Below are 22,623 nucleotides of genomic sequence, written 5' to 3'. Positions count from 1 at the left end.
GGGACTCTTGTTTTGTATAACTTTATATGTCTAAGAACCACAGTGTTTTGTTTCCTAAGAAAACCTCTTTTAAATACACGTTTGAGGTATTCTTAAAGACTAGCAGTATCTAAAGAATCTGTTTGTACTTTCATTGTGATTTTTTGGGGGCACAAGGCAACTAAATAAAATCTGTATTTCTAGCAAGAGAAAAGCTTCTAGCAAGAGAAAAGCTTCTCAATTTTTTTCCCAGGGCATTGAAAAGTATGTCACTGCAGATACAGAAGAAGCAAGATTAAATCAGGAAAAATATCCTAGACCTCTAAATGTAATTGAAGGACCTTTGATGAATGGCATGAAGATTGTTGGTGATCTTTTTGGTGCTGGAAAGATGTTTCTGCCTCAGGTAATGAGAGAATGATTTCATATATTTTCCTATTTTGCAAAAACCAGCGTTGTAAACTGTAGCCAAAACATTCTGTGCTGGCTGTTTTTTCAGATATAGCACGTGAATTTTGAAAATTCAGGTGCTGCTAAGAAGCAGCCCTATTTTTTCTTTACTTTGGAACTTGACTTTCTTTATGTAGTTTTAAATGTTTGTTTCCTTTTTTCCTGGGTGTTTTTGCTTTATTTGAAATACAGTTTTAAGTTTGGGCCTGTGAAAAAGAGCAAGAGAGGAAAAAGTTCCAAATAAAAATTGCTGTGTTTAGCACCTTCCAAGTCTGGGCCTGTTTGTAGCTTCCAATTCTTTCGTGAGTGGTCTGAGAGGTTGCACTGTGAAAGCAGGTGTTATGTGTAGACCCTTAGTCTAGTAGGGCCAGCAGCCTGCCACCACAGAATGCTCTGCAAAGCTTGAATCTGGGTTTGTAAATGAAGTTTTGTTTATTGTTTGAATGGGTATAAAATAAAGCTATGAGAAATCTGAGGCTATTCCTATACCTGATGTTTATTCTTTATTGTTTATTCCCCCCCCCCCCCCCCAATTTATCTATGTAGGTGATAAAGTCTGCTCGAGTTATGAAGAAAGCAGTTGGCCACCTTATTCCCTATATGGAAAAAGAAAGAGAGGAAAGGAGAGCCAAACAAGGCAGCATAGAGGAAGAGGCAAGACACAGTCCTTTGTGCCATAACTCTTTCATAGCCTGCCATGACAAAAACTGAAATATTTTCAGCTGATGACATTTATTCGGCTTTCATGCTGGAGAGTTGATGCAGTCATATGGAAACTGACAATCTTAGCATAATTTGAAGTAGGTCTGAAATTCATGAAGTGCAGATTTTGTGGAACTCTGCTTGGTGTGTGCCTAAGCTGTTGTCACAAGTTTCCTGAAGGATGCCGTAAGCCTTTGTAGGCCCTTTATACCAGTGTTACTTATTTCTTTTATTTTTGTAAGGCATTTAATTCTAGTGTTATTTATTTATGGTACTTCTAACTTTATGGCAAATTTTGCTGTTTGCTTCTGCTACTTCTGCCCTCAATGAACTATGGAACTTCCTTTTGCATGTTCAAAGCCTGTTACCATCTTTCTCTTTATTCAACTCTTCCCTTCCCCCTAACCCTGACCATTCTCCCAGCTAAACAAACCAAATTCTTCCATCCTTTTTCTTCATAGATCATGACTTTGAGACCTCTTGTTATGATAGAATAGTATGCTCATTGCATGCATAGCCATGACCAAGTTGCAGGGGACAAGTGTTTATGAAAACAGGGTCTGAATATAGTTGTCTTTTCATATGTGTGGTTTTCCACCAGTTTCTGAAGACTACTTTTTATATAATACATGAAATATATATGTTTGAAAATATCCAGTGATTTTTAGATCCTTGTGGGCCTTTTCTTCATAGCATTTCCTGTTTCACAGCCAACAGTTGGTGATGCCTGTCAATAGTTTTATCAACTACCTTTAAGTAATTTCTTCCAAACTTGGTTAATGGAATATGTGATAGGAGCATTGGAAAATGAAAACACAGGATGTCCCATGTTTCTCCATACTGACAAGATTCTATTCAGTAGAAAAGAGAAGTCAGATGAAGCGGACAAAATCCCTTTTTAAATAATGTCTGCTGTTTTCTACTATATTTATAATGTGATAGGTGCTTACAGTTTTGGTTGTTAAATACTTTTCTTCTTTTCTTCTTTTCTTGTCTTTGTCTGACTAGCAAGTTCAGGTTTGATGTACATTTACTTTTCTTTAGTCCTGTGGAACCTTACCTTGTCTTCATGAGTTCTCAGAGACAATAGCTGTTACCAGAATCTGGTATTTAACACACCAAAAAAAAAAAAGGAAGACTAGCAGAATTTCTCTAAACTGTGATACTTGTGTATTTCCTTTGGTTTCCCTTTTGTGGATTTTCAAATGGTTCCTAATTCTTTCCTTGTAATCTTCTTACACTGTCCCTTTACATTTGCTGTGCATCTGTTGTGTGATTGTCCAGCATAAATGTAATGAATACAGCAAATAATTTTGAAAGAAAGATGACCTGATAATCAAACCTTACTAATCTTAATGGAAGAAGGATAATGCCTAGTCTCTTTTCCCCTGCTCTTTCTGGATGAAGAAGGTGTCTTCTCTCCAGTATCTCAAGCGGATCTGTTCTCTGGCTGTCATGAGTCACCTTTCTATGTGTCATCTCTCTTCTGCTCATGCTGTTCTTTTTTATTTTAATTCAGATGACAATGCTGGTATTTGGCACCTTCTGTTTTGTTCTGATGCTGTTTGAAGTCAGTGAAAATCATTACCCCATTGCTTCCATGAGCACTGGATTAGGATCTACTGTGAACCCTCTGGCACTTAATTCTCTGTCTAAAAAGAAGTGAAGTGGAATTTGAGAGGTTCTTAAAAATATAGCAAGCACTCTGAAGAGATTATGAGATATTCTGTGTGGCTGAAGAGAGCAGGAGGGAAAAAGTAGGATTTCTGTCCTCCTGCTTCCTCTGCCGTCATCTGGGCAGGGGATATAATGCCTTCTTCCTCAAAAAAATGTTGTCACTGTATAGAGAATTGGTGAGAGAGGAAAAAAACAGCTGCATCTATCTCCAAAGTTAGATGTTGACTTGAAGGAAAATGATTTGCAGACTCTGGTAGCTGATCTGTCTGATGTTACCCAGGCTACTGTAACCTCCAGGACAGTTTTAGTCACAGACTGCCAGGAAATGCAAAGCGTTGATAGTTACATTTGAGGATAAATAGCTGTGGCTGTAGATCCCTATCAACATTAAAAAAAAGAAGCCCTTTGGATGTGTGCCCAGAACTTGAGGACCTCCTTGCTTGAGACAATTGAAATTACAGTGTGCCTTAAATAGGGTTTATTTAAAATAGCATGTGCTCTGGCCCATGTGTTTGCTGCCCAGCATAGATTTTCCCTCTTCTCATGTGTAAATGCATTTTTTTTTTTCTTGGATATCAATCTCTAGTTAAATCGTCAGTAGTTATTGGATATGATACATGTGGGCAGCACTTTTTGTTCTTCCCCCAGCCCTTGATTAATCTCTTTCCCCAGTTTTCTCTTACGTTCCAGCAGTATATTTTCAGCTGCAAATTTTTTTATTGATGTACTGAGATGGCTGACTTGCAGACCTCCATTTTGCCTTCTCTGTTCCCCGGTCTTCTGTAAAACAGGAGTACTGGGGAGATAATAGATTTTAGTAAACAGCAGCATTGGTGAGTGGTTCCAGGAATTTTATTCAACAAATGTGTTAGTACCATGGGAAATGCTAGTGTTACTCTTGGTAATATATAAAGTTTTTTCCCCCCAGAAAATTGCAACTACAGAAGGCAATGTATGTTCATCAAGTAGAGAGCTACTTGATACTGTCAAGAAATATAACATGCTTCATAGAAGGATCTAATCCTCCAGTTCTGCCAACTGCAAAGGAGATGAGATACTGGCTGGGAAAATATTTTTTAGTTTCACATAGAATATGCTCAGGTTTCCACTTTATGTAAATTCTGTAGAATTTGAGTAGTCTGTTAGTGGCATCTGATCCTGTACCAACTCAAACATGCACTCTGATAGCCTGGAGGTGCTCCAAATGACAACACTGATTACACAACTAAAAATGTATTGCAAAGGCCTGTGTCCTGGTGGAGAATTGCTATAGGAAGTTCCACTGTTGCCCTGCTGGTAGAACACCTTTGTCAGGGCTGAATGCTGTCTAGCCTAGGACCAGTTCATGACAGTACAGCTTCCTTTCTTCAAGGAGATCCTTTTTCCAGCCTGTCTGCTCAGCTTGGGTAGTCTGAAGTAGCCTGATCACTGCACTGAAACGTCTCCCTTCCTATTCGTGTTGCATGAAAAATTAGTCCCTTCTGCTTTTGCTAATTTCTCGCATTCTTCTCAGCATTGCATTGAGAGATTGTTCTTGATGCACAAACAGGCATGTAATTATGAGTGTTCATACCCTTTTGTTCTAAGTATTTAATCTATTTAAACTCTTTATTGGTGAGGTTTATATTTGGAGCAGAGATACCTTAGGAGTTCAGTTACTGCACTGCACAAAATGCTATCCAGATCTGAAATTTTTATCTGCCATTTTGTGTTTTTAAACACGGATTTTTGAATAACATGCATGCAATTTGCAAGAATAATTCTTGTGCAAGTTTTTATTACCTGGATCTTTTAAAATAGTTTTTAATATTGACTATATTAGCTCTACTACCCTTTGTAATTGCTTGTACTACAATAGGAGTCTCGGTCATGGATTAGGATTGCGCTGTTGAAGGATCTGTGAAAACATACTGAGGCTTCCCAGTAATTTAACTCCTGTGTTATTTGTTCAACTTTCAGGATCCTTATCATGGTACAATAGTACTAGCAACTGTGAAAGGAGACGTACATGATATCGGCAAGAACATTGTGGCAGTTGTTCTGGGCTGCAACAACTTCAGGTAAAGAGACTAACATTAGGTAGCTGGGAACACAACTGTATAAGGCTAGCGAATTAATGTATTAGGCTAGCTGCAGCTGTGGTGATAACAGAGGTGGGCATTTCTTGGGAACTATCCTCTGTTTCCCAAGTTGTGGTCAGGAACACAGATCATACCAGCTATTACTAATGGGGAGGCAAGAGGGAGTATAGCCTCCTCTTTTAATACATTTTTGCCTAATAAATTGGCATCTGAGGTGAATACAGTTTAACATCAACTGAAACGTAGATGAGAGCATCAATTTTTGTATTTGTTTTATATTAGTTAAATATAATAAGTATAATGTCTTAAACATGTAAGTATAATGTCTGAAGAAATCAGATAGGACAATTGTAGTAGGCAAGAATACCTGTGGGTTGTGTTGGGGAAAAGGAAGTCTTGTAAGATTCGAATGAACCTTTTAATATGTTTTTCGAGCTGTTAACGATGAGGTTTTAAAAACTCACTGGGGTATGTTTTTCTTAAATAAGAGATGATATTCTTGTCCTGGTTTTCCGCTTCAAAAGTCAGAACTTCAAAAAAAGTCAGCTCTTTCAAGGCCTATGTACATGCAGCAGGGTTGGCAACAGTGTTGGAATGAATGGTCACATTTCCATCAGAGCCTTTTGTCAAGTGTCTGTCAAATGTTGTGCAAAGCTGAATCTGCTTTGGAACTCTGCCTTACTGTTCATACCTTTAGTTTTGTTTTTGACTTGGGGCTGTAATTTGCTCTAAAAAGAGCCGAAATGATCCCTTTATTTTAAAACATAAAGGGTTGAAGCCAGTAGCAGTGCTGTGTATATGTAGTATATTCCATGTCATTATCTCTTGAAATTTTGTCAATTGATTTCAGGCTTTCTTGTGCTTTATTTAGACTGAACTGAAGCCATAGTGTTTTCAGTCACCATGATATGAGTGAGGAGGAATGAAACTAGCAGGCTGGGGTGGCTTACTTGAAAAAAATAAAAACCTTGGCAATGGCTAGGGTTAATAGGAATAAAATGCTAGCAAAGGAAGTGCAGTGTCTCATTTCATAAAATGTATGCTTCAATAAGGCAAAAAATCCCTTGATGTGAATCTTCTTATGTTCCTGACATAATCATGTCCACAAAACCTTTTCGTATTGTCCAAATAACTTCAGAAATGCCAGTGCTGTTGGTTAACCCTGGTAGGCAGCTAAGTACCACACAGCCATTCACTCACTTCCACCCAGCCAACCTTACTGGGGTTGGGAAAGAGGAAAGGAAGAATAAAAGCCAGAAAAATTGTGTGTGGAGATAAAAAAAATGTTTAATAAGTGAAGGAGAAGTGGAAGAAAAGAGAAAGAAAAAACAAAACAAGTGATGCAAAGGCAATCACTCACCACCTCCCCACGGGTAGACTGATGCCTAGCCAGTTCCTGAGCAAAAGATGTCTAACCCCCACTAAACTTCTTCCTCTCCCTTTTTATTGCTGAGCATGACATATGCCATGGAATATTTCTTTGGTTAGCTTGGGTCATCTGCCTGGTTGTGTCTACTCCCAACCTCTTGTGCACTCCTCAATCTATTCCCTGGGTGGTTAGAGTGAGAAACAGAGAAGGCCTTGATGCTGGACAAACACTGTTCAGCAATTGTTAAAACATTAGTGTGTTACCAGCGTTGTTTTGGTCACAAATCTAAACCACAGCACCATACCAGCTGCTAGGAAGAAAATTGACTCCATCTCAGCCAGACTCAGTACAACGACAAAAAAATATTTTTTTAAAAAAAGCCTCTTACACTTGAATTTTCTTATCTACTGTATCATTTGGAACTCTGATGTATTGAAAATTTTGCCAGACCCAGAGGTATTTCCTATATTAAAATTCCCAACAGAGGTCTTAAGAGCAACAAACAAACAAATAAAAATCTCAATTTTAACTTCCATTTTAGGTCAGTAATTTACAGTAAGAGAATGTATTTGCCCTTTCGCAGAAATTTGACCTGTTTGTTAAAGAATCTTATGTCATCTCACTTCTTTTCACAGAGTTATTGATTTAGGAGTCATGACTCCATGTGATAAGATATTGAGAGCTGCTGTTGAGAATAAAGCAGGTATAGAGTGATTTCATTAGTACTTCTCAATTGTTTGATTTTAAACCGCACTCGCATTATTTATTGCTACTCATTGCATTCCTATGCTGTCTATGATTTGGCGAGACTATCTTCAGATAAACCAGAACTTTTGCATTAACTGTAATAATTATTTGGAAATTCTGTGAAACTTAGCCTGAGGAACTGAAAACCTGTATCAAAAGGACAACTGCAAGAGAGATGTTTTAGTATTTGTTTTACAGAAGGATAAATGGAGACTTGGAAAGGTTAAATAACTTTGTGTTGGGTCTTAAATCAGTAAAAGAACTTGGCATTCAGCCTGCCAGATCAGTGAGTGTGAAATCAGGAATTAATTGTTCTGATAAATAATGAACTTTCTGAAACAAGTTACAGTTGTTTTGAAACAGCCTATTGCATTTTGGAAAAGGTGATTTGGGTGGAACATAGGCGGTGAAGTTCGAAGGCGTTTGCTGTTTCTAAGAGCGGCACTTATAATTTTTTGTCTTATTTCCCTCCTCACTGCCGAACTTCTGAGGTTTGAAGCTTGCTAATCAGAAGTACTGTATATTTATTGCTGAAACTAGAGCAGTAGGTTTTCAGCAGCTGTGAAGACTGTTTGAGAAATAGCCTAAACTGGGGATTTGGAATCACTTTCATTCTTGGAAAGCTTTCACTTTCTAATTAGGTCAAACCTTGCTTCTAGACTAGCAACTACCCTGCTTTTTATATCACTATTTTCTGTCTGATGCATGAAGCTGTCTGATGTATGAAAGAAACGCTTTCTGTAATAATATCTGTGTCTTTCTGGAGTGGATTTGCTAAACCTTTTGTGTATCTATGTTTGTAAATTTGCAATAGATATAATTGGCCTCTCTGGTCTCATCACCCCTTCCTTGGATGAAATGATTTTTGTCGCCAAGGAAATGGAGAGATTGGCAATAAAGATTCCTTTGCTGATTGGAGGAGCAACTACTTCTAAGTAAGATATCTCAGTTGGGAAGATGGGGAATATGTATGAAAATAGTGTTAACCAGGGAAAAAGAAAATTTAGAGCCATTTCCCTCTCCCTTTCCCTCATTTTCCCCCAACACACATACTGGTATGTATATTTCTTGTATATTTCTTAGAGCAGAAGTCCTAAAATGTAGAGGTAAAATGTAAATAGGACACAAAAAATAATGGACCTCTTAAACATTTCATTTTTGCAAGTGTTACATATTTTGCAAGCATATATTGTATGTGGAAGTATTGTATTTCCTTCTAAAAGTTCACTCACATATGCATATGAATACAGTTCTGTTCTTCTGAGGGGTTGAATGATCTATTGTGATTCACCAAAGCATTCTGAAAATGCAGGATTTTGAGACTAGAAATGGACATGTTGACATCAGGGAGCTATTGTCTTTAAGAAAGTTGGTGTGTTTTTCTGGATCACTGTTCAGCACTGTGCTGATTGAGTTGAGACCCCAGTCCTGTTCAAGCAGGCTGATAGGTGATAAATTCTTGCCTTTAAGTAGTTACCATTTTACTTTGAATAGACTGAGCTTTTCTGTTGAGATCTTGTTCTTTCAGATCTGTTCAAATGAAATAATACAGCTGCTATGATGTCCTGAAGACCAGTGTTGACAGCTCACTGACACCTAGTATTAACATTACCACAAATGTGTTTTAGGCATGTGTAACAGCCTTGGGTCACGCTTTGCTAACTGGTTTATGTACAGTATGCTTGAGTAGGTGACAGCTCAGAAGACTGTAGAGGTCATTTCTTGCATAACTGGAAGCTGTTAGCAGTGTTGCTTTCTTTATCAGAGCAGCACGTATTCTAGCAGAACCATTAGCTCAATGTATTCTGTATTTTTGGGCTTAGCAAATCGTCCCATAATTTGACAGACAGTGAAGAGTAGGATCTGTCTTTATTGGTCCTGTAGTTATAATGCTAGTTCAAGTGTATCCTTTTTCTACTTCTCCATATGAGTCTCTTTTCCTATGGCTTTGATACTGAGAACAAACATGGAGGGGGTTTTCTTAAAAAAAAAAGAAAGCGGAAAAAAAAATCTTTATTCTAAGTGGAAGTCTTAGGAGAGCCCTTTCTTCAGATCTTTTTAGTGTTTGTACACAGGGCATTGTGGCCTAGTAACTGATGTCAGATAACCAGCATCAAACAATTTTGTAGAATTTGTTCACACAGATGAATGTAGCCAACAGCAAGGCAGCACTAGTTTTGTCCTTGAATATGGAAATTCTTGAAGAATATATGTATAATTTTGTATACGTAAATAATAATTTTATTCATGTGAACTGTATATGAATATATACTTATGCATATGCCCAGACACATGCAATTTCTATAAAATGTATGTCAAGTAAACATATTCTTTATGGACAACTGGATTGGTAATACATATTTAATTTTACTTCCAGTCTTAAGCTTAATCTCGTGTGTGCATTCTGGAAGGTTGTGTACTTGTCAGAGGTTGCTAATGAAGAACGACCTGCACTTTTTCTCTGTAATAAGTAGACATTGTTATCTGGAATAAGGAGACAATAAGTACCTGGAAAGGTGGAAAGTGAGGTTAGTTTGAAAGAGAGGGAGGATGGATTTTGCCTTCAGAATCTACATAATAGAGTTTCTTCATAACTTACAGTAATGATGATGTTTGCATTCTTACTATACTGCTTTGGTAAACTCAGATGCTGACAAATAATGGTGACAGTTTTATTGTGGTAATGTTTATTTTTAATAAAAATTAGTATGTACTAGTTGATACAGTGCCATTGTAGGACCATGCCCTGTTTGTTCCTATCGAAATAGAAGATACAATATCTTTTTGTAAAAAGTAGAGCTGCCAAGATCAAAAGTGCATCACCTAGAAGCAAATTAAGAAGATCCTGGACAGTTACACAGCTGTGTTGCACAGTCATCAGTAACCTCCATGGTCAAGTGCTTTAAATATTTGACAGAACCTGAAGAAAAAGGAGATCTTATCTTTGCTGTGGAAGATCGCTTCCTGGGTTCTGATTTAAATTAATTTAAAAAATGGTGTTTGACCTTAGCATTCAAGAAAACAAACTGCGCTTTGGCCTGCAAGGTCTTTGTTCCTGCACTTGCTTGCACAGTATGCCAGGACTCTGAGCAACAGGGGTAGCCAGCTGCATTTCACATGATAGCTTAGGCCTCGGTTTAGGACTCCGAACTTTAATTTGATCAACAAAGTACTATAATATAGATGTGATTCTTCATTATATGCTGAAGTATTTCCATGAGGACTGGAATATGAGTACATGCTAAATAATTGGATGAATTGGGAGGTTTTTATGTGAATGACTTGACTGACCAGGTAGGTGCAAGTTAGTAATATTTATTGGCCACTGGCAGAATTCCTTCTTCAGGTGAGTAGAGAACTTGTGCCTCCGGTTTTGAAGTACAGCATCGTAGAAATGCAATAATCCTCACTGAAATCTGTTAATGCTGATCCGTAGACCCAGAAACTAGCATGTGGGAGGGAAAAAAAATAAGGTGAGCAAAAAAGATTAAGAAAATATTGTTAGTTTTTGGTAGGCTTAGTTTGGAACATTCTCACTGAAATTTTCTGAGACTCATGAGTGCTGATTTTCAGTCAGGTGGTAAGACAGCGAGGCAGTGTGAGTTGGCACATTATTTATGAAGCATTCTGATACTCTTTGAAGAAAAATGTTTATGTACCTATTATTAAAATCTGTGTTTAGTCATCCATGCATAGCAGATGGATGAATTGCTTTCTTCTTTTGAAGTTCTGGTCTATGCATTAAGTCAGGATTTATTTTGCTGGGGTTTTTGTCTGGGGGTTTTTGTGCGTTTTTGTTTGTTTGTTTTGTTTCAGTTGTGAAATGCTCACTCTTTTTCTTTTCCATTTAAGAACACACACAGCTGTTAAAATTGCCCCACGATATAGCGCACCTGTAATTCATGTCCTGGATGCATCCAAGAGTGTTGTGGTTGTAAGTTCTAAATTATAGTTTCTCATCCATGCAAAAATATATGCCCTGTTTTTCTGTTGTGCCTCTCATCCTTTCCTCTAAGGCTTAATGTTAAGGCAGAAAATTGAAGAGCCACAACAGAGACCAGATTCTAAACTACTGTTGCTTCAGTTGTTTTTTGCTGCCACGTGGTTATCTCATCTGACTTGTGTCAATTATTGTCACTGGATACCTTCATTTAAATGCCCATTTCTCTAGTGAGGGTGACATGATTCATTCTGAGTCCTTGACTGTAGTTCTGAGATGTTCTATAGTGAAGAGCAATGGGGTTAGATGTGATACGCTATTCTCTCTATTTTGAATATATTTCTGAAGTTAGTGATAGGGCAACTTTAGTACTATGAAACGTCTGGCTGAAGTTTTCTGGGATGGATGCTCTCTCTATCAGACAAATGGGTAGTCTTAGCTGGCAAATACCTGCTGGAAAGACATAGGCCAAGCTGTGTGGTGTTTCTACGACTATTCAGTGTCTAAAGTCTTGGAGTATTCTTCTTTCAGGTCTTTCTAGAGCCAGACTTGGCTCTGCTTATATTACCTATGTAGTAGGGCAGTACTCTTAGTAATAATCATACTCTTAAATATGTTTTGAACCTAGCTTGCAAATTAGTTGTATGGCTTAGTTTAGTGTTGTTAAGTGTAATTGGAAACAAGAGTTTGAAATACAGATAGCTTAGTCTGAAGTTCATACTCTGTCCTTACTATAGTATGTTACAGTATGTACTTAGCGCTTTCTCTTTACTTTTTTCAGTGCTCCCAGCTCTTAGATGAAAGTGTAAAGGATGATTTCTTTGAAGAAATACTAGAGGAATATGAAGAAATTAGACAAGAACACTATGAGTCGCTCAAGGTACAAATATAATTGCTTTAGCTTCTTTTCTTGTTTGAAGCGGTTAGCATTTCCCTCATTACTAAATCTCAGTTTCAGCTCCTTATGAAGACCTTCAGGTATGTTTGTGCTGATTTAAAACTTGCAGTAGAATTGATGGAAAACTTCCAGAAATGCTTACAAAATCAAATTTTCTAACCCATAAGGAAAGATTCTATCAAATGCTTGGCAAATTCTTGATTGTCCTCAATGGGCAATCAGTGGTATCTAGGACATCTCCATGGAGCTGGCAGTCATGTCAACTTAACCAACCTACAGGAGACCAATACTCTCCTGGAGCAGCAGCTGGAAACAGGGACCTACACTGGGGTAACTAAAATGGCACTGGTTGCTTTTGCTGGTACTAAGCCACACTCTATTGAGTATTTTACAACACCATGCTTTCCTGATGTGTTCATATTGTTTAGGTTAGGGATCTGAGCAGTCTCAAAGTAGAGAGCTGAGGCTGCCATTTTAGGAAAGTGAAGAGGAGGAAGCAATGAAATGTGGAGGTGGACTGTGCAAATTAACAATAGGAAACAAGTAACATATGGTTCCTCTGAGGCCGTCTTTGTAAATAAACACAGAAACAAGCTGAAAGTCATCTGGCTCTTACCTGGTGTCTTGATAAAGAAAGATAAGCTTTGAAGCCTCCTGCTGAGGACATTTGTCTTGACCAAGTTTAAGACCGTCTTTGCACAGGGAACCAGTCCACTAAGCTGAGATCAGCGAGTCCAGCACTCTCCTTTAAGCAGAGGTCTGCAGTGAATTCATGGGCCTTACTGAAGTTGCTATAAATTTCCTGTGCCTTTCAGAAGAGCCAGTAATTTGCCCAGAGGCATGCTGCAGTCACTGGTGGTGGAGTCACTGCAATCCTAAGCTTTTGGCAGGCAGTAGGAGAGTATCTTGCTGTACCTGTATTTTCATGTAATTTGACGTAATAAAGGAACTTCTACTGTAGTTCAGAGGAACTAGAAGTCTTGTAGGCCAGTTTCATTGGTAGTATACAAGAAATGGTAGGGTTGTGATGTAATCTTACTTTACACTTGTGAACTGAGAGTTGTTGGAACTGAAATTGTTTGTTGTCAGATTTGTCCTGAAGACCATTTGGAGTAAAACTCTACCACCAAGTCAACAGTGACAGTTTATCTGTCTGGAAGATGGCTGGCTTTGTGAAATTAACCTTTATGTCCATACAGGAAAGAAGATACTTGTCTCTACAGCAAGCTAGAAGAAAAGGTTTCCATAATGACTGGTTATCAGGCCATAAACCAGGTCAGTTTAAATGTTGTTGTTTGCTGTTGCTGTGCCTTTCCTTTATTTTATTTTATGTATTTATTTTGCATATATTTTTAATTAGATTATGCTTCCTTAAACTTCAGGATATAGTAGTGTAACAACTTGAGTAAATTGGTGTCTGAGCAGAGGGGGTTTTTTTTGCATAAATTTGAGCATCCTGTTTCTGCTTTATATTTTTCACAGTATATTTAAAAAATAAATTAATAGTTTATTGAAAAAATTGGAAAAAAAATTCCTAAAACAGTGAGTTACCCATAACACTATATGTCTAATGCCTGCTTTGCAAAATAATGTCGGACTGGCTCATTATATTGCAAAGCTTACTATACCATATTTAGGGAACACATGTTGTGACATGGCATTTATATCAAATTCCTCCTTACACTTTCTCCTACCCTTCCTGCATCAGTTTCTGTACCGGTTTGTTTTGATTTTTTTTTTTTTTTAATTAGAGACTAGAAGTATAAACAGCATTCCACAGGAAGTTGCATCCTGCAGCGACATTAACACTTCACTGCTTTCTGTCATTTCATTTACGAGACTCAGCAAGATGCTAATTTTCAATAGCTTATCTTAATAAAGGTTGTATTATAAAGTATTGAACAGCACAGGCAAAACAACTGCAAAGCTTGTGGCTACATCATAACACAGATCCATCTCTCTTTTTCACTTGTGCACATGCATCTGAACAAGTGTGTGGTGGTTGCAAAAGTTCTTATAAATTACATATTAATTTACAGAACTATTCTACAGTACCGTAGCATGTAATATGCCTGTGTATAGAAAGCGGGATTTGTAAATCTGGAAGGTATATGCCCCAAAAATATGTTGGGTATTAATAAGTTGTGTAGGTTTTTTTGGTCTTCTGTTTTGGCCGCTATTTTGGCCAATGAAATAAGTTCAGAAGTCCAACAGCTGATAAGTGTTGATTTGTATGAAAGAACAAAAGGCCTTCTATTTTCTATTTCAACTTCATATTCCTTTTGTGCTTTTTTTTAAATCACGTTGTAACTGTAGAGTATGGTATGACTTGGGAATGATATGACAGTGAGAATTCTAAGACAATTACTTTGGAAGAGGTCATTTGCAGTGGTGGAGGCTGGTGAGCATCAGTTATGCTGCACATATAAGAGCAATATTAAATTCTTTTCATCATGTCAGATTGTACTTCTGATTCCTACAGTTAAACCAAAATTCATTGGCACAAAAGTCTTTGAAGATTATGACCTGAAGAGGCTGGTAGAGTACATTGACTGGAAGCCTTTCTTTGACGTCTGGCAACTTAGGGGAAAGTACCCCAACCGGGGTTTCCCTAAAGTCTTTAATGATAAAACTGTAGGTGAGTATTGAAATTGCATTTACTTCATGTAAATAATCCTAACAGACCTGCCATGCTGCATTAAGATTCTGAGTGTTTTGAAATAGTGGAAATACCTGGAAACCTAGTGTCACTGAAATAATTTGTTTAAAGCAACACTTAGTGAACCTAGTGTTGGCATGTGAGGCTGAAAAATAAATGGGGAAAAATGCTCAATCATCTTATTTAGAATTCACCTGCCAAAACACAGGGAGGTATTTTAATGACAGAAAATGGCAGCAGAGCACTTAATATATCCGTGTCCTCGTTGTGGGTGAAGATGGCAAGAGGGCCCTGTCTCCTTTTGAAACTATTCAGTAGGCCTTGAAATACGTGATGAAACTGCAAGGGTGACACTGAAACCAGTGTTCTGGATCTGCTGCACTGTGGTAATGTAGCTGTACGCACATGTTCTTTGTTGCTCATATTTTTCTTTGTCCTCTGCCTCTACTGGAATGGTGTTGGCTGAAACTTTTTTTCAAGATACATGTTTTTACAACTGTGTAGACATAATCACACTGCTGTCTCTCTGTTTGCTGTAGCTGACAGATTGTTGCAGTCATCAGAGAATTATGTGGAAAATGAACCCATCTTCAGCAATTCTTAAACCCATTTAGCCAGTTGTGAAAACATGCCTATTCTTTCTCTTTTTTTTTTGATAGGTGAAGAAGCAAAGAGAGTTTATAATGATGCTCAAAATTTACTGAAAACATTGATTAATCAAAAGAAATTACAAGCCAGAGGTGTGGTTGGGTTCTGGCCAGCTCAAAGTGTTCAAGATGATATCCATTTATATGCTGTAGAAGAGGCAGTGGGATCTTCAGAACCAATAGCAAAATTTTATGGCTTGAGGCAACAGGTACAATGACAGAACACTTGTTAAATAAAGTGATTTTTTTTTTCCCCCTGAATTGCAAGAATGTAACAGAAGTGCCCTATTAAAATCTGTGCAGAAAATGGTTGTTGTAATCTGTCTGCAGCCATTGTCTTGCCATTTCTTTCAGTTAGTGATGACCCAGGTATTTGTATTGTAGTATTTGTAGTATTTTGCATTGTAGTAGTTGCACAAAATGCTGTATAGATTTGACATCTTCAGATATGATGAGCGTTTTCTGTTTTCATTTTAATATTTATATGTCCTAAAGCACTGTGCTGTATAAATTCATTACATGGATCGTGTGTGCTAAATTAGAACCTAATGAACCTTAATTCTCTAATATCCCTGGGTTCTGCCATAGATGAGAAATTCTGCTTGAATGTGTTAAAGGTTAAAAACACTTACAATTAAAATATCTGGAAAATAAAGCTCAATGGAGATAACTGGTTTTGATAGTCTTAATTTTTATGTAAAACTCCTCATAGGAAGAGGTGGTTTAGAATTAGTTAGTTGGCTGCTAATTCTGTTTGAGAGAATCATTATTTTACGTATTCATGCTTGAATCGTACTTACCTAGATTTGCATTCATTTCAACAGATTGAACATTTTCAAGATATTTTGCCTCTCCTTCTTCCCTGCTTTCTGACTTGGCTTCTTCATAGGTCACATATTCAGAGTCATCAAACATGGCAGAAACAAATTTAACAACTGCTTAAATTTTTGGAGTACAGTATTCTATGAGGACAGTCCTGTGCCAGTATTGCAGAACTACTAAGAAATACATAACTTCAAGTTATCTGTTCCAGTTCCCTGGAACAGATTATCTGTTCCAGGAGGATGGAGCTAGTGTATCTTGACAATCCATGGCAGATGTTTATATAAACTGTTCTCACAAGCATTCAGGCAGGGCTGTGTCAGGGCCTTACTACCTAGTTAAACATTTTGATATCCCATGTAAATCAAGTTTACTACAGTTTCTTTTCCTGGCCTTTTCCCCGGGTTCTCCCAAGGACAATATCTGATTTGATGTTCTTCTAGTAATGGTGTTTACTACTGGAATACTGTTATTTTCCTTAGTCTTTTTATCTTGTATATTCCCAGTTTATTCAGGCTTTTCTTAAAGGTTAAGGTCATGAAACTCTGTGCTATTGTGGGTACTGTTTTTCTGGAATCTGTGTATTTTAGCTGCATCTCTTTCAATCTGGTGTACGTGGTAATTTTGCAGAGGCTTCACCCGAGCAAATTAGAAGAGAATAATTGACTCCTGTTTCTCATATAAAATCTTCCTTTCAGTACACAGTTCTCACCATGACATTGTCCAATTGACATTAAGGATGTGATGTAAATCTAAAAGTTGGAGATGCATTTAGTATTGTCCTTAACTGTAATAATTACAAAAGAACCTTAAAATTAACTTAGATTTCATCTGTGTGGAAAAAGGATATTTTTTGTTTTATGGTACTTTCTGTAACCTAGTAGGTTATAGAAACTAGGGAAACAGCTGACCATTTTTCTTCATTTCTGGGAGTGGGGGGTGTTTTGTTCGTTTTTTAAAACTGCAGTTGGGAGTGACTGGAAAGCATTGTTAAAATATTGTCATACAATAAGAAAACTTGGAGAGGAATCTTCAGCTAAGTGATAGCCATGAAATAACTTTTATCTCTCTGTATGTTGGGTAGATTTACAAGAGCTGTGTCACTTTTTAAGTAGCAGTTGTGTTCCTGCAATGAATGCTGATATGATCCTCAACTGTAAAACTTACTGTTAGGTGCTATGGCCAGCATTCAGTCACCTCTTTCTATTCCCTTTTTTCCATTTTGAAAAATGATCCAGTGAGTGGGATAGTTCCGATTTGCATAAACCCACTTGAATCTTTCTTGGGATTCAACTTTTCAGTAGTGATAGATGCATTTTGTTTGTATTTGTGTGTGGCTAGTATAAACCTATATCCTGGGGTGCTGTTTTATCTGGATTACCGACCACATGGTTTGTAGCATAAGAAACTAGGAGTGTTTATAAACTCTCACAACCATTCTAAAATGGGAGTTGCTGAAGAATTCTGCAGTTTTCATAATTGGGATGCAAACTATCAACCATCAGTTTTGCTAACAAAAGTGGAATCTGAGTGCTAGAGGTGGAAAATTCCTCCTCTTACCCAGTGGTTGGCACAAGAGTGTTCCTTATTTTGTAATAATTTGTCTGCAAAATAAACTGTTAAATCTTCCTAGCTGTAAATAGAAGCAAAACATCTCTCTATATGTGTTCAGCACAGCATCTGTCCTTTGACATTTTGTTCTTCAGTGATCCAAACACCCTCAGAATGAGAGGTGTTTTTCTTCTAATTCAAGTACAAGAAAGCCATGATGGCTCAAAGACTAGTTAGGTGTTTGTCAGAAATGCCTTAAGCCCTTTAGTCTTAAAAATACTGGTCTTTAGATTAATAGTGCAGTAATACTTAATATATCTTTAAAATGTTCTGATTTATTGCATTGGTTTTGTTACTTTAGGCCGAAAAGGACTCTGCCTGCACAGATCCATATTACTGCCTCTCAGACTTCATTGCACCACTGGATTCTGGCATTTGTGACTACTTAGGCCTGTTTGCTGTCGCCTGCTTTGGTGTAGATGAGTTATGCAATGAATTTAGGAAACAGGATGACGAATACAACATCATAATGGTGAAGGCTCTTGGTGATCGGTTGGCAGAGGTATGAGGTTTTATCACGTGTTTCCTTGCAAATTTTCTGACTGTCTACTAGATTTGTTTGACAGGTTGCTGTTTCAAGTTTCAGCATAAACTTAGACTGTTGCCTGTAAAATATGCTCTGCATTAATTGTCTGGAGAGGAGAAATTGTCTTGAGAGGAGAGTCCTCTTCTGAGCCAAAGGGGACCCTGCTATCCATATCTTCCAGCTGCAGAAGCATCTCTGAGCTCTTTATGAGGATTTTGATGATTGATAGAATTTAGTAGATTTTAAACAAGACTGTTTAAAAAGAACTATCTTTAATTCTTGTTTTGTCTACATGAGAATATTTGGACCCAGGTGTGACCCACCAATTATATTCTTGAATTGCAGACATGCCTTCTACTTTAATGGTGACCCTGCAGATGTATCCAGGGTACAAGTCTTTTGAATTAACATGTCTTAGGCTTAGGACTGCTCTTAAAGCTCTAACTGAAGTGGTTTAGAAAAAGCTTCCCTCCTTCCCCTCTATCCCCATCTGCCTGCCCCCACACTTACACCTAAGTAACCATGTTAAAACTTACAGCAACTTCGGTGCAATGCAAATGGGGTCAGCTCTAGTTGTGCGTTTCAAGCTATAACGGAGTTTCAGAAATTATTATTAGATGCCATCTAAAGATATTTACTGAAGTGGAAATTTCTCCTGAAGGCAACCATTGCTGGCAAAATAGTGTAAGCTGTAAGGGCAGTTAAGAAAAGCTGTTGCCCACTTTCAGCTAGAGGAGAGGTCCTCTGCTTGCTTACATCTGATACTAGCATGTATGCAAGAATGATGTGGCCTTCCATAGGTAGGCCTGGATGAGGTACCCAGATAGTCAAGACCTAGTGACTTCAGTGCTATAATGATGTATTACTACCATAGGCTAATGAACTTCATCTTTTCCAGTTACCTGTCCACATCTTTACTGCTTTGTGTATGTAGGATTTTAAAGCAGGACAACGAAAAAAACCGCTGTCTACCAACAAGAGAAAAAATTAAAATACTTGAATTAGCAAAATAAATTGTGTGTATGAATTTTAATGCTATCAAATTTCTCACCTGTGATAAGAGCTCCTTTAAAAATTAAAATGGGAATGGGGAGAAAGTCTCTATCATTGTTTGTCTTAATCAAATAGCTATTGCATCAGTCTGTGCAAATTAAAAAAAAAAAAATCTTTGCACTCCCTTCCAAGGCATTTGCTGAGGAGCTCCATGAAAGGGTTCGAAGAGAATTTTGGGCTTACTGTAGTACCGAGCAACTAGATCTCTCTGACCTACGCAGAATTAAATATGAGGGAGTTCGCCCTGCCCCTGGATATCCAAGCCAGCCTGACCATACAGAAAAACTCACCATGTGGAAACTTGCAAACATTGAGGAAACAACAGGTACCTCTGTCTGCTTTATTAAGGTTCTTAGACTGTTTTTATGCGAATGAAAGATTGAAATGCCAGCAAAACAGCGAATTGGGTGGTGCAGAGCTACATGAAAAAAACAAACGGAAGCCGTTCTGGGAATTGCTGTCTTCCCCTTTTCATTGCCTTTTTTATTTTGCCTCATTCAAGGAAGAATTTGCAAAATACTGCCAGTGCTTTTGGTGAAGGAGTTATGTCCCTAATTAGCAGATTGCATGCAAACAGCGTTCTGCTGCACAGAGAAAAATTCTGGCATCCTTATGGTTGCAAGAAGACATTCCAGATAGAAACAGGAAAAAAGCCAATTCAGCAGAGTGTTTCCTGGTCCACAGAAACCTTGAGATGGTGACTCTTAAAAAAGGAATTAATTCCATTTGTTTTCCTTTGATATTTTACATGTCAGACATTTCACTGCTACTTCCACAATTCCAAAAATATCTTCCTGTGTTTCAAAATCTCTAGTTACCCATTTAATTTACCAAAATATCTAAGTTTTTTCCTTCAAACTGTACAGTTACTCGACAGTAATACTGTAATGAAAGTCTGCAATGTATTTAAAGTTATGTGTATTTTTTTAATAGTTAATAAGCGGAAAATGGTTCTGGTTTTAGTTCATCTGAAAGCTTCCTGGGTTTTGAGTTTGCTTGAAGCTGCCCAACAAAAAAAGGTTCTGAATTTATGCTTATTATCAATTCAGAGAATAAGAAAAGTCTCATTCTCTTTTCCAGGAATTGGTTTAACCGAATCACTAGCAATGATACCTGCTTCTGCAGTTTCTGGCCTCTACTTTTCCAATCCCAAATCCAAATATTTTGCTGTTGGCAAGATATGTAAAGATCAGGTAACTTGCGCTGTCCGTTGTGGTAGTGTTAGAGCATTTGAAAACACCTTGTGAGCAGATGTTTCAAAAAATTTTGTAAACTATAAAAGCTGGAGTTTCCAAATCTTTATCATGTTTTATCATCCCTTTGCAGGTTGAAGATTATGCATTGAGAAAAAATTTGTCTGTGGCAGAGGTGGAGAAATGGCTGGGACCCATTTTGGGATATGATACTGAATAACTGTGACACTTGTGGGCGAACATTTTCTTTTGATGGTCTATTTGCCAGAAGGAATAAAAAAATCCTTTCCACTGAAAACAGCTTTCTTCCATCCATCCCAATAGCTTGTCTGATTGTTTTTCATTTTTGTTTAAGGAACTTAATATTTCAAATCTGCCCTGGCTTGGGACCATGAATGCATTGCAAATCTCTTAGTCATAGCAATATACTTCTATTTATTTTTATTTCTTGCACAAATGCTCCAGCTGAGCAGCTAGATGTAGGGTGAGATACGGAAGCTGCACAGCTTTCCTGTCCTCAGGAAGGCTTTGGAATCAGGGGCAAGAATTTCTATTCCGTTGGCGGTGGATATACGTAGAACAGAATTTGACTTCTGTTACTGTGATGTGTTTTGGCAAGTCCACGTACAGAAATACAATGTGACTTTTCTGTAAAGTCAGCAAAGGTTTTATACTGAGTGACCAAGAACAACTGAGGTACGACAGATCTTCTTTTTTAAAATCGGTCTGCTCCATGTTTAGGACTTGTGATTGGGAACATACGTTGTTCTCTCTGAATAATATGAGGATTTTAAATTAGTTTGAGATTATGACTGTAGTTAGAACTATCAAAATAATTCAATGTGCTGGAGCAATATTAGAGGTGCTGTATTATGACAGAACATGAAATGGGATGAGTGAGCCCATGGAGTTGTCCACCTCATGCTTCCTCTTCCTTTCAGACAGCCACAGTCTGTTTCTACTCTGCATGAAGGGTAATGGTACTGCCTACCTTACAATTATGTTGTGAGGCTTAATTCATATTTAAACAATCTTTTGTATGTGAAAAATATGAGAGAAGCATACCTGTTACTGTAGACAGACAGAAAGCTTGGAGCTGACTTCAGTGTTTTACAAACTCTTTAAGCTTCTGGGTACCTCGATTTTAAAAGCAAATAGTAGCAATGCTATCATAAGTAAACAGTTAATACTGTAGGCTTAGATTTAACTCAGAGTGAGCTAATTGTTCGTAGCTTTTAATAATCTCTGAAAAGTGCCTCAGGTATTATTTAAATGCTAATTTAGTAAAATATTATGACAGAAACCCCTCATTTTTCTGGTCTCTAATTGTAAAGAAAAGACCAATATTATAAAGAGAATGTTCTTTTAAATAGTTTATCTGTAATCTATTAATAACTATATAATTTTTGTAATGTCTTCGTCTGACTTGATGCTGAAAGAATCATCTTGTATCAACAGTTTAATGAAGATTAAGCTGTCAGTGGTGTTATCCTATTAGAATCCTTTAAATGGCAACAATAAAATGTGTGCAATAGTCTGAACAGATAATGTCAAAATTAATATGCACATTGTACCATGAATCTGAAATTGTAAAGGCTGCTACGGGATTTTTAAAGTAGTTGAGTAAGTGTGTTCTTAACTGAATGTTTTAGAATGTCTCATCCTTTAATGACTGACTTACAAAAATAATCGCTAAATGGATCTCCCCCCCCCCCCCCCCCCCCCCCCCATCAAGGGACTTGAGACATGTCCTTGTTGATCAGCTGATTCTTGTTGCTGGAATGGTTCCTCAGTAGAATTTTTTTGTAGATTGCCAAAAATACAGTAAAAAGTTCTTAATGTAAAGGAAAAATTGTTCCTGAAACATGTAGCCTGTAAGAATTTAAATCCTCTTTGCTTTCTCTTTGGTACTTGCACTTTTGCAAATCACTTTAATGCTTGGAATATGTCCTCTCCACCACTCTTCCATATTCTTATATTTGGAAGCAGAGTGCCTTATTAGTCTGAAATTTTGATCGTGTGAATGAGGTCAAAGTTTGACTTGTACAGCTTGGTTTATTTATGTATTTCTTTTTCTGAAATCAGTAGCACATAGTTCAGTGAGTACAGCTTTAGCAGAATCAGACTGACAGAGCAGTAGGTGCACTGCTGTATAGCAGTGGTGGTGTTACCTTGTATACAAGCAGAGGGTTTCAAATGGTTTGCAATTACTTCATCCCTTCTCACATACTCTGAGAAACATCTTCATCTTTGCTTGCAAAACTTGTCA

The 22,623-nt window shown here is 37.4% G+C and overlaps 1 protein-coding gene across 1 annotated transcript in view; it reads left to right on the top strand.

Moving 5' to 3' along the window:
• The window catches only part of MTR (5-methyltetrahydrofolate-homocysteine methyltransferase), a 49,877-nt gene extending 29,264 nt beyond the window's left edge, over positions 1-20,613 (top strand). Inside the window, 14 exon segments of the mRNA XM_059834599.1 lie at positions 233-385; positions 976-1,083; positions 4,768-4,868; positions 6,894-6,961; positions 7,820-7,940; positions 10,858-10,939; positions 11,727-11,825; positions 13,043-13,118; positions 14,326-14,481; positions 15,162-15,358; positions 17,884-18,084; positions 19,294-19,486; positions 20,242-20,354; positions 20,488-20,613. Of these exon segments, the coding sequence (XP_059690582.1) occupies positions 233-385; positions 976-1,083; positions 4,768-4,868; positions 6,894-6,961; positions 7,820-7,940; positions 10,858-10,939; positions 11,727-11,825; positions 13,043-13,118; positions 14,326-14,481; positions 15,162-15,358; positions 17,884-18,084; positions 19,294-19,486; positions 20,242-20,354; positions 20,488-20,574 (1,755 nt within the window). The 3' untranslated portion in view covers positions 20,575-20,613.
• The last annotated feature ends 2,010 nt before the right edge of the window (positions 20,614-22,623 follow it).

The sequence above is a fragment of the Gavia stellata genome, chromosome 2 (assembly GCF_030936135.1).
Source record: "Gavia stellata isolate bGavSte3 chromosome 2, bGavSte3.hap2, whole genome shotgun sequence".
In the NCBI taxonomy this organism is placed as follows: Eukaryota; Metazoa; Chordata; class Aves; order Gaviiformes; family Gaviidae; genus Gavia; species Gavia stellata.
Note: the sequence above shows the minus strand (reverse complement) of the source record. Positions and strands in the feature narration are given on the sequence as shown.